Consider the following 12,234-nt stretch of genomic DNA (forward strand, 5'->3'; position numbering starts at 1 on the left):
TCTGAAAAAAATGGAAAATTGTCCCCGGGACATCAGTGTTATAATTAATGTTGGAAGTGTTAAAGAGATTTTATTTAAAAGCTGTAGTGCAAAATGTGACCAAAAAAAAACAAAAATGTTGGGTTTATGAAAACCCAAAAATGTCCTCACAGAAACACCACTAACATTCAAACATAAAAGTACTGAACTGTTGGCTGAAGCTGTTGTTACTGTGTAACAGTACCAACAGGACACTACATCTGGTACCAGGTCTGAAGACACCCTCAGGCGAGATGGAGGTCTGGTTTGTATTCTGTATCTGCGTCACAGCATCTGATTGGTCAGCCAGCACAGGCGCCTCATTGATTAGTCAACAGATTGGGATTGAGGCTACAAAGTGAAGACTCACTGATGCGTCATTTTTGCTTTGACAAGACATCAGCTGGTGGGTCTGCTGGCGGCGTTGTCAGGTGTTTCATCTGTTGGTCCACTCGGCTTTTGCGGTGCTTCTGAACCAGGTTCCCCCCCGCGAAACCCAAGGCACCGCCTCCCAGAGCAACAGCCACACTTGCAGCTTTGAGGCCAGCCAGCAGACCCAGTGGGCCTCCCAAAACGCTGCCCAGGAGCGCCCCGGCAACTGGCAACACCGACAGCTTGTATCCCACCGCCTAGCAACAAGAAAACGTAGTCCTGTTTAATTCGACACACAACCACCTTTGGAGGGTTCAAAACAGACTGCCAAAGGGTTTGGATGCGTTTATACTTTCAAGATCAAACATGGGCCCACAGAAGGTGGAAAAACGCATACAAACACGCCTGTGTTGAGTAAACGTAAAATGAAACTCCGTAGCTGCATCAAAGTGCTTTCTTTATCTTCGTTTTGGAGAAATCAGAGATGTGGCCTGTGTGTTATTACAGCTGTTATCATCAGAGTGGAAGCTGCTCTTTGCTGATGCCAGTTAATGACTGACTTCTGACCATCCACACAAACACACACACGGACACACACTTGATTAATACTTCACCATTAAATTAATCTAGTTCAAAAGCACACGGCCCTTGTCCCCCGCCTCCCGGAAGCTGAGGTAATTTCTTCAGAGTTGAAAGAATTGTGGGTGCAGGCTGTGGAGGATGGAAGAACTGTGGGCCTGCATGACTGAGTGTGTGTGTGTGTGTGTGTGTGTGCGTGCGTGCGCGCGCATGTGCGTGATGCAGTGTGACCTGATGACAGATTACAAGCTTTCAAACAGGTGAAAACATCTGACATCCGTCTCATCTCTTTTATCTCACAGCGCCCCCTCATCAAATGCGCAGCACATGACATCTACAAGTAACCTCATACAGAGGTCAACCTCTGTGCACGTCCCTGTTTAAGAACATTTCACTGAAACAAGCCATTTTTTCCTCCTCCACAGAGGAGATGGAGTTGTTTCCAATTGTTAGTTACGTTATCCGGTCGCAGGATGTGTGAAAAGCTCATGAATGAATGTCCCTGAACTTTGGTGGAGATCTAAGAGTTAATTAAATTTTGATGCAGAGCTGCATCAAAAGTGAGTTATTATCTTTTATCCTGTTTCCTTTGAGCCTGATCCCTTGATCGCAGTTCCTTCTACCCTGATTGCAGGATCGAAGAAAGTCAGACAAGGGGCAATAAAAACAAGGACAACTCAGTCAAGGCAGCAAAGCAATGGGAAAATCAGGATCAAACCTCAGTCATCAGGATCAATGGCCATGATAAAAGATCAAATCTCAGGATCAAAGATGAGCAATCAGAATCACATCAATGATGAGTGATCAGGATCAAAGGTCAGCAATCAAGACCAAAGGTCAGGTGTGAATAGGAACAAAAGTCAAACGTGAGCAATTAAAATTCAGCAAACAGGATCTAAGAACGTTAGCGAAGAGCTGAAATGCTCAATATCAGGTGTAATTAAAATTCTATTCTATTTCCTTTCCTCCCTACTTGCTATTTTGCACTTAGCACATGGAACAAATTCAATGGGATTAATAAAGTATTCTGATTCAGAAACAAATATCTCTCTTTCACTGAAAAAGAAGGTAAGACTGGTAGAGGTATGAGCTATCTGCCATTCTCACGTAGACATATTTTTACAATGTCTCCCACTGATTTAACTGTTTTGTTTGTTTTGTTTGTTTTGTTTGTTTTGTTTTTGCACTTTCATATGGGTGATCATCCTTTGATCAAGTATCAAAAGTCAACACCGAGAGTCAACACCGTCCTTTGATTAGAAAAGGATCAATGAATGGTCACCCATTGTTGAGGTTTGATACCCCACTGTGTACATTTTTTGGAGCCAAATAAATACATTTTATGAAATGGATACCCAATCAAGGCCAGAAAATCAGTGGTAAATATAGCATTGTAGAACAGTGAGCAATCTGGAAATTTTAAACATGCTTAAAAAAATTGTGACATCAGGTTAAATTGTGATCCACTAAACATGAATAATCAGATTTAATTGGTGCAAACCGGAGAGTACTCTTGTGTAAAAGTAGGTGAAAGTGGATGAGTGGGTACAATATGCAGTTATCTGGAAATACAACCCCAATTCCAATGAAGCTGGGATGTTGTGTAAAAATGTAAATAAAAACAAAATACAATGATTTGCAAATCCTCTTCAACCTATATTCAATTGAATACACCACAAGACATATTATTTAATGTTCAAACTGATAAACTTTATTGTTTTTGTGCAAATATTTGCTCATTTTCAAATGGATGCCTGCAACACGTTCTAAAAAAACTGGGACGGGGCAGCAAAGGACTGGGAAAGTTGATGAATGCTCAAAGAATACCTAATTGGAAACAGGTGAGTGTCATGATTGGGTATAAAAGCATCCCCAAAAAACTCAGCCATTCACAAGCAAATATGGGGCGAGGATCACCACGTTGTGAACAACTGCATGAAAAAATAGTCCAACAGTTTAAGAACAATGTTTCTCAATGTTCAATTGCAAGGAATTTAAGGAATCCATCATCTACAGTCCATAATATAATCAGAAGAATCAGAGAATCTGGAGAACTTTCTACACGTAAGCAGCAAGGCCGAAAACCAACACTGAATGCCCGTGACCTTCGATCCCTCAGGTGGCAGTGCATTAAAAACCGACATCACGGTGGAAAGGATCTTACTGCGTGGGCTCAGGAACACTTCAGAAACCATCATCAGTTAATACAGTTTGCCACTCCATCTACAAGTACAAGTTAAAACTCTACCATGCAAAGCGAAAGCCATACATCAACAACATCCAGAAACACCACCGGCTTCTCTGGGCCCGAGCTCATTTGAAATGGACAGGCGCAAAGTGGAAAAGTGTGCTGTGGTCCAATGAATCCACATTCCAAATTGTTTTTGGAAATCATGGACATTGTGTCCTCTGGACAAAAGAGGAAAAAGATCGTCCAGATTGTTACCAAGGCAAAGTTCAAAAGCCAGCATCTGTGATGGTATGGGGATGTGTTAGTGTCCATGGCATGGGCAACTTACACATCTGTGATGGCACCATCAATGCTGATAGGTACATACAGGTTTTTGAGCAACACATGCTGCCATCCAAGCAACGTCTTTTTCAGGGACGTCCCTGCTTCTTTCAGCAAGTCAATGCCAAGCCACATTCTGCACATGTTACAACAGTGTGGCTTCGTAGTAAAAGAGTGCGGGTACTAGACTGGCCTGCTTGCAGTCCAGACCTGTCGCCCACTGAAAATGTGTGGCGCACTATGAAGCGCAAAATACGACAACGGAGACCCCGGACTGTTGAACAACTGAAGTCATACATCAAGCAAGAATGGGAAAGAATTCCACCTACAAAGCTTCAACAATTAGTGTCCTCAGTTCCCAAATACTTATTGAGTGTTGTTAGAAGGAAAGGTGATGCAACACAGTGGTAAACATACCACTGTCCCAGCTTCTTTGAAACGTGTTGCAGACATCCATTTCAAAATGAGCAAATATTTACACAAAAACAATAAAGTTTATAAGTTTGAACATTAAATATCTTGTCTTTGCCGTGTATTCAACTGAATATAGGTTGAAGAAGATTTGCAAATCATTGTATTCTGCTTTTATTTACATTTTACATAACGTCCCAACTTCACTGGAATTGGGGTTGTACTAATCTTGACACAGACGCTTCCTTCAGATCCTCCACCACAATATGAAACCCATGAAAAGCATGTCATGCTCTTCAACAGAAGATAGTTTTGAGATGTTACCAGAAACATTTTAGCATTTTGGAAAGGTGTGGAACAAATGCAGAAGTAGCATTTAGCCCATACAAAAAAAAAAGTTAATCATGAAATGGGAATCGTAGGAACTCAAGTGTATTCAACAACATTTTGGTGTATTTACCAGTATTTAGTTACGCTCATATGTAAGTAGATATAAAATAGTAGGTAATGTGAATTTTGCCTGTTATTTCAAAAGTTGGCCCAATTTCATCAATTTTGAAGTTGGTTTGAAAAGGGGGCCAAAAATTGGAAATTGGGGACTGCTCAAATGCACATATTAGAGAAGTAGTTGAATTTATCTTGTTTTCTTGGTAAACAATTTCTTAAATGATTATATTAACAGAATGAGACCATATGTTTCATTAGCATTTGTCTCTCTGCACACAAGAGATCTAAAAAAAATGTTCAAATGGACTTGAATGAAACTTTGTTGTGGGGTGGGTTTTGGTTTCAAGGAAGATATCATTCTAGACCCCAATCTAACTTCTGCATCAATTACAAACATTCCAATAACATTGGGAGATGAAACAGTTTGCAACATTGTGGTGAATGTGTCACTGTAATAAAACAATATTAATAAAAGAAATTCAGACGTGTGTCTGTGTCCCATGTATATATCTACATTTGTAAGTTGGTCCATGTTTGAATATGGATCTAGATCTGATGGATGAAGTTGTATATGAATTTTCTCATATGGTTATGATACTAAATGACCTTTACTCATGTGAGCATATTATTTTAGATAGAGAATCCATGGGTACCACTAGAATGACTTTGCATCAGATGAACAGTTACATAGGGGAAATAAGATGAGGAGTATCACTTGCACTGTGATGGAGTGCCATCTTTGACATTATGGGCACATGGCATGTGTGCTTGACACACAGGGTGGCCCAACTGCTGAGGATCCCAGTGGCTGGAGAAGGCCAAGGGGATGCCCACGCTTCACTCGAAATGGATCACTTGATCTGACAGATGGCTGCTTCTCCCTTACCTTCCTTTAATCTCAGGTTAAATCCTGTCAGTAAAATCGTTGTGCCAACACTATAGAACTCTGCCTCTACTGCTGTGCGTACACATTACGTGCTGTAGTTTGAGGGGGAAAAAAAAAGAGCGAAAAATAAAAAGGTGAATCATTCTGGATATAACAGGCAAAACGTTCAGCAATGCATGTGTAATGCATGTGAAAGCCACTGAGTTGTCCTTCTGGGTTGCACATGATGTGTTTGCACACATGCAAAGCTCTCTCAGTGTGTTGAATTACCAATGGAAGCCCAAGGGCTGCTCCCGAAAAAACTATTAAACAGTCATTCAAAGCTCTCCTTAATGCTACACACACACACACACACACACACACACACACACACACACACACACACACACACACACACACACACACACACACACACACACACACACACACACACACACACACACACACACACACACACACCCCTTCTCCTGTCACCCTCTCATCCTACCTCTCTATCACTCTTCCTCCACTCCTCTCCTCTCTCCATTTCCTTAATTGCAGCTTTCCTCCCTATTCGAACGGATCAATAGGGACAAACGCTGTGGAATGGCTGGGAGGCAAAGTGCCATCGATCTCCCCATCGCCCAAATACAACACACACATTATAGTTTAGGTATTCTTGTGAGGACTGTGATTGACATAATATAATCCCCTCACTCTTAACCTGAACCACAATCACAACTAAATGTCTGACACTAACTTCACTTGAACCCTCAAACAAAGGCTTCATACTCAAAAAGCCCTTTTAGAACCGTTGAAAAGGTGAACATAGACAAATTAAATATAGGTAAACAAATAAATAGAAATAAAAACATTTCACAAGCATGAGGCTGAAACCGGTCTTTGCAAAACTGTATAAACAAGTTCACACACACAGACACACACTCATACACACCTTCCCGAGGCTCTTGGTCCCCTCCACCACGTTGGCAGCGGCTGTGTTGACATTGTCCTCTATTCTGTCAATCTTCTCCTGCTGGGACTGATGCACAGGGGTCACACACACAAACACACATTCTTATTTATGTATCACTGCGAGGACTGACACAGTGCATTCCCAAACCACAGCCGAACCGTAACCTAGACACCAAGTGGGGACCAGTCGTTCGTGAGCACTATAAAACTCAAACCGGTCCTCATAAAGATATTTAGTGATGCACACATGCATGTATGCATTTACCAACAAATACACGCATGTGTGAAAGACCAACCACCTGTTTATTTTTTTATCTGTCCAAATCCTGCTTTCCAGCTACAAGTTACCATGGGAAAGGTGTGTGTGTGTGTGTGTGTGTGTGTGTGTGTGTGTGTGTGTGTGTGTGTGTGTGTGTGTGTGTGTGTGTGTGTGTGTGTGTGTGTGTGTGTGTGTGTGTGTGTGTGTGTGTGTGTGTGTGTGTGTGTGTGTGTGTGTGGTTCTCATGAAATATTCAGAGTGGCAGCTGTCTCTCTCTCTCTGTGAGACCTGGATGGACACAGTAACCAAACAACAATCAGGGCAGGTTTCTTCTCTTCTTCCTCAATTCTCAGTGCTGCTTTCCCTTCTTTTTTTTTCCTTCTCTGTTTTACATTCTTTGTTAGATATCCCCTCAGAAAAACTTCAGAAAGATTTCAAATCTTCACCAACTTTTCATTTTTGAATGTCACAGATTCACCTGTTTAAATCTGTCGACGAGACTTGCCTGTCTTTTTTACCCCCAGGTAACAAAAAGACAGAAATGACAGCTGCACTGTTAGGGACACAATAATAATTAATAATAATTTTATTATTATTATGGCTTAAAGATCATCACGATACACCGAGCCTGTCAGGCTACACCGCTGTCAGAGCGGACAGGAACGCGCGCACTGCGCACAAATCCATCGGAGGGGGTCTGTGTTTGTTTGTGGATAACAGCTGGGCCACTCAATACAGCATACGAGAGCAAGTATGCACACCTGACTATGAGATACTGACTGTATCTTTTAGACCCTTTTATCTTCCGCGGGAGTTCGGACAGATCACTGTCATTCTCGTATACGTGCCCGGTCCAGATGACGACGCAGCAGGAGAGAGAATAGCAGAGAGCTATAATAATGCACTCACCCGCTCTGCCCGTTTTCATTCTGGGTGACTTTAACTCCTGCAGTCTGTCTGACCACCTGCCCACTCTACAGCAATATGTAGACTGTCCTACACGTCTGCATCGGACGCTTGACCGTTGCTATGGCAACATCCCAGCGGCTTATAAAGCGGTATGCAGACCACCTCTTGGAAAATGTGACCACAATGTGATTCATCTTTTGCCTAAATACAAAGCTGTGGTCAAAAGAATGAAAACAGTTAATAAGCAGGTACAGGTGTGGTCCGAGGAAAGCAAAGAGCAACTCAGAGACTGTTTTGATGAAACAAACTGGGACATTTTCTTTGAATCCTGTCAGGATGGAGATGAACTCACTGACACCATCACATCTTATATTAAGTTCTGTGAGGATAACGTGTCAGAGACTAAAACTGTGAAAATATTCCCAAATAACAAACCCTGGGTGTCCAAACAATTGAAAATCTGTCTTAATGAAAAGAAGGCAGCCTTCTGCTCTGGTAATGTGCAATTAATGCAGGAAAAAAGGAGACAGCTGAGAGGGAATATATTTAAGGCAAAAACTGAGTACAAGAATAAAGTAGAAAGTAAATTTTTCAGTGGCAATATAAAACAAGCCTGGGAAGGTCTAAATACACTGATGGGCAAATCCAGTAAGAAATGTGATGCTCTTACAACCATTAATCAATGTTTTGTTGATGAGTTAAACCATTTCTTCTGTAGATTTGATAAAGTGGATGATAAACAGGAATGTGATGAGATCTGTAAAAATCTTCCAGCAGGAGCTCCCACAGCTATCACTGAGGATGACGTGGCTAAAAGTCTTTCTAAACTGAAGCCAAACAAGGCCACTGGCCCAGATGGCCTGAAAGCCCGTCTACTCAAAGACTGTGCTCCTCAATTAAAAGGAGTCTTTTCCAGATTGTTTAATTCCCTACTTGTCACAGGAGTGCCCAAATCTTGGAAATTCTCCATAATAAGGCCTATACCAAAAAAGCCAGGGCAAGCAAACCTGAAGATTTTCGGCCCATTGCCATAACCTCCATATTATGTAAAACTATGGAGAGAGTTTTAGTTGACGTCCTGACCACCACAGTGGTCAGTGAACTAGACCCTCTGCAGTTTGCCTATAAGAGGGACAGAGGTACTGATGATGCCGGACTGATCTTGCTGGACATGATCTCAAAGCAGCTTTCACTTGCTAAAGCATATGCTCGGGTTTTGTTTGTAGACTTCAGTGCAGCTTTTAATTCTATGAAATTACATATTCTTCTGAAAAGGCTGGCTGATTTAAATGTTGAAAAGGGCCTGATGCTCTGGATCAGAGACTTTCTGTCTTGTCGCCCTCAAAGAGTTTGTGCTAACAACATTCTGTCAGGAGAGCTCATCATAAGCACTGGCTGCCCACAGGGTAGCGTTCTTTCACCTCTGCTCTTCTCTCTTTTTACAAACGAATTTACAGTTAATGACACAAACTTTAAACTGATTAAATACGCGGATGACATGGCCCTAGTCGGCCTGCTACAAAAGTGTGACTCCTCTGTCGAAGCCTCCTATCTCGCTCACACTAAAGCTCTTGAAGCTTGGTGTCTCGACAGCCAGCTGGAAATCCATGTGTCTAAGACAAAGGAGCTTGTTTTTCACACAAAGCAAGAACTGACCGTGCAGCCAGTTTCACTCGATGGCCAGCTTGTTGAAACGGTTGAAACTTTTAAATATCTTGGTACAGTTCTTGATAGTCACTTGAGCTTCTTTGAAAACACTGATTTTATCTTTAAGAAATGTTCACAGCGACTCAGTCTTCTCAGAAGATTGAGTTGTCTTGGTGTTAATCCGCAGATTTTAGAGCTTGTGTATTCTGCACATATTGAGAGTATTTTAACATTTCATCTTTGTGTTTGGTTTGATCACTTGAGTTGTAAATGTAAGGACAAATTAAATAGAATTGTAAAAATGGTGGGGAAAATTGTGGGAAAACCCCAGAAGACTCTGACCCACATTTACACTGACAGGATGAGGAGGAAAGCTGAGAGAGTCCTGGCAGACAGCTCTCATCCTCTGTCCTGTCAGTTTGAGCTCTTGAAGTCTGGGAGGCGCTACAGAGCTCCTCTGGCCAAAGGTACTTTCAAAAAATCTTTTATACCAAATGCCGTCACCATAATGAACTAAAAAAAGTGACCACTCCACAAATTAAACCTGAACTGCTTTACTTCTGTTTTATTTGATTTTATTAGATCTTATTGTACTCGTACATTTTATTTATCTTACTAGGTCTTATTCTACTTCTTCCTTTACTTCCATGTATTTTATGTATCTTATTTTTGTTTTATTTGTGTGTTTGTATGACTGTTTTATGACTGTTTTTTTGTCTTTTTTGTGCTGGTGAGCCAAAGACAATTTTCCACATCGGTGGACAATAAAGAATTATTCTATTCTATTCTATATATTCATACATATTGTTTGTTAGTTTTGATAATTCAGTCAGAAAACACAATCAATTCTAAAATGGTAAATGAACTGCATTTATATAGTGCTTTTCCATCTGCATCAGACGCTCAAAGCGCTTTACAAATAATGCCTCACATTCACCCCGATGCCAGGGTGCTGCCATGCAAGGCGCTCACTACACACCGGGAGCAACTAGGGGATTAAGGACCTTGCCCAAGGGCCCTTAGTAATTGTCCGGTCAGGCTGGGATTTGAACCAAGGATCCTCTGGTCTCAAGCCCAACGCTTAACCACTAGATTATCACCTCCCCTAAATTTGATGTATTGGCTGTTTTCCATTGCTGGCATTCTGTCAAGATATTCTGCTTTAAAGACAGCGTGTACATGCAAGTCTTTACTTTTTAAACTGAAAAGACACTCATTACTGTATTTTTATGTAAAGACAAAACTTACGTGGGTTTTCTTCCATGGGGGAGCTCAACTCGACGGGTGAGGTGTCTCGTTGAGATGAGCTCCACTGCGCAACTGCGCATGTGCACCTCACCTGTCAAGTGAGGACATTGGCCCTTTATGAAAAATGATAAGTAAAAATAAAACTTCTCAAAAACTAAGGAACCATGCAAGAAAGAGAAGAGTAAGGGGAGCCACCAAGACATCCAGGCAACCCTGAAGAAGTTATAGGCTTCTGTGGTTGCAAAATTGTGCATAGCGCAACTTCTGACTGTTGCACCACCACTTACGGCCTCATAGTGAAGTGGAGCAGAGAAGGATTTTCATACAACAAAACAGATCAAATCTAGTTGTAGCTGAAATTCCACATTTTCTTTTAAAGAAAATCTTCTCTATGCTACTCCACCATGAAGTTATATAACTAGTGATGCAAAATTCAAAACTTGCACGATGCACAATTTTTCCAGTTGTACAAGTATATGTGTGTGTGTGGGGGTGTGTGTGGGTGTGTGTAAACGTGTATGTAAACGTTTGGACACCCCTGATGATTTCCATGATTTTCCTTTAGAAGTCATTGGTTGCTTAGATCAGCAATTTCAGTTAAATATATCATATAGCAGACAAACACAGTGATATTTGAGAAGTGAAATAAAGTTTACAGGATTTGCAGATAGTGTGCAATAATTCTTTAAACAACATTAGGCAGGTGCAGAAATTTGGGCACCCCAACAGAAAAAAAATACATCAATATTTAGTAGATCCCTCTTTTGCAGAAATAACAGCTTCTAAACGCTTCCTATAGCTTAAAATGAGAGTCTGGATTCTGGTTGAAGGTATTTTGGACCATTCTTCTTTACAAAACATCTCCAGTTGAGTCAGGTTTGTTGGTTTCCAAGCATGGACAGCCCACTTAAAAGCACACCACAGATTTTCAATAATATTCAGCCCCTGTGCAACTTCAACTTTGTTACTGATTCATGAACACTGTTCTCAAGAATCTGCTGATATTGATTGGAATCCATGTGACCCTCAACTTTAACAAGATTCCCAGTACCTGCACTGGCCACACAGCCCCACAGCATGATGGAACTACCTCCAAATTTTACTGTAGGTAGCAAGTGTTTTTCTTGGAATGCTGTGTTCTTTTTCAGCCATGCATACCGCCCCTTGTTATGTCCAAATAACTCAATTTTTGTTTCATCAGTCCACAGGACCTTATTCCAAAATGAAGCTGGCTTGTCCAAATGTGCTTTAGCATACCTCAAGCGACTCCGTTTGTGGCGTATGCGCAGAAAAGGCTTCCTCTGCATTACAGCATCATACAGCATCTCCTTGTGCAAAGTGCACTGTATAGTTGAACAATGTACAGTGACATTATCTGCAGCAAGATCATGTTGTAGGTCATTGGATCAGGTCTGTGGGTTGACTATGACTGTTCTCACCATCCTTTGCTTCAGCTTATCTGAGATTTTTCTTGGCCTACCACTTTAGGCCTTAACTAGCACTGTGCCTGTGGTCTTCCATTTCCTCACTATGTTCATCACAGTGGAAACTGACAGCTGAAATGTCTGAGATAGCTTTTTGTATCCTTCCCCTAAACCATGATGTTGAACAATCTTTGTTTTCAGGTCATTTGAGAGTTGTTTAGAGGCTCCCATATTGCCAATCAAAGAGATGCAAAGAGGGGAAACATTTGCAAATGGCCACCTTAAATACCCTTTCTCATGATTGGATTCACCTGTGTAAGGAGGTGAATTACCAAACCAATTTTGTGTTCCAATAATTAGTGCTAAATGTATTCAAATCAATAAAATGACAAGGGTGCCAAAATTTATGCACGTGCCCAATTTTGTTTAAATAATTATTGCACACTTTCTGTAAATACTGGAAACTTCATTTCACTTCTCAAATATCAGTGTGTTCGTCTGCTATATGATATATTTAACTGAAATTTCTGATCCAGACAACCAATAATTTATAAAGGAAAATCACGAA

The 12,234-nt window shown here is 41.1% G+C and overlaps 1 protein-coding gene across 5 annotated transcripts in view; it reads right to left on the reverse strand.

Annotated features, from left to right (window-relative positions):
* Window positions 1–280: 280 nt before the first annotated feature.
* The window catches only part of stx17 (syntaxin 17), a 34,406-nt gene continuing 22,452 nt past the window's right edge, over window positions 281–12,234 (reverse strand). For all 5 annotated transcript variants that reach the window (XM_034174898.1, XM_034174899.1, XM_034174900.1 and 2 more), the window contains 2 exons: window positions 6,160–6,246; window positions 281–647 (listed from right to left, as the gene is read on the reverse strand). In XM_034174898.1, coding sequence (XP_034030789.1) covers window positions 396–647; window positions 6,160–6,246 — 339 coding nt within the window. In that variant the 3' untranslated portion in view covers window positions 281–395. The remainder of the gene's footprint in view (window positions 648–6,159; window positions 6,247–12,234) is intronic.

Source organism: Thalassophryne amazonica, chromosome 7 (assembly GCF_902500255.1).
Source record: "Thalassophryne amazonica chromosome 7, fThaAma1.1, whole genome shotgun sequence".
In the NCBI taxonomy this organism is placed as follows: Eukaryota; Metazoa; Chordata; class Actinopteri; order Batrachoidiformes; family Batrachoididae; genus Thalassophryne; species Thalassophryne amazonica.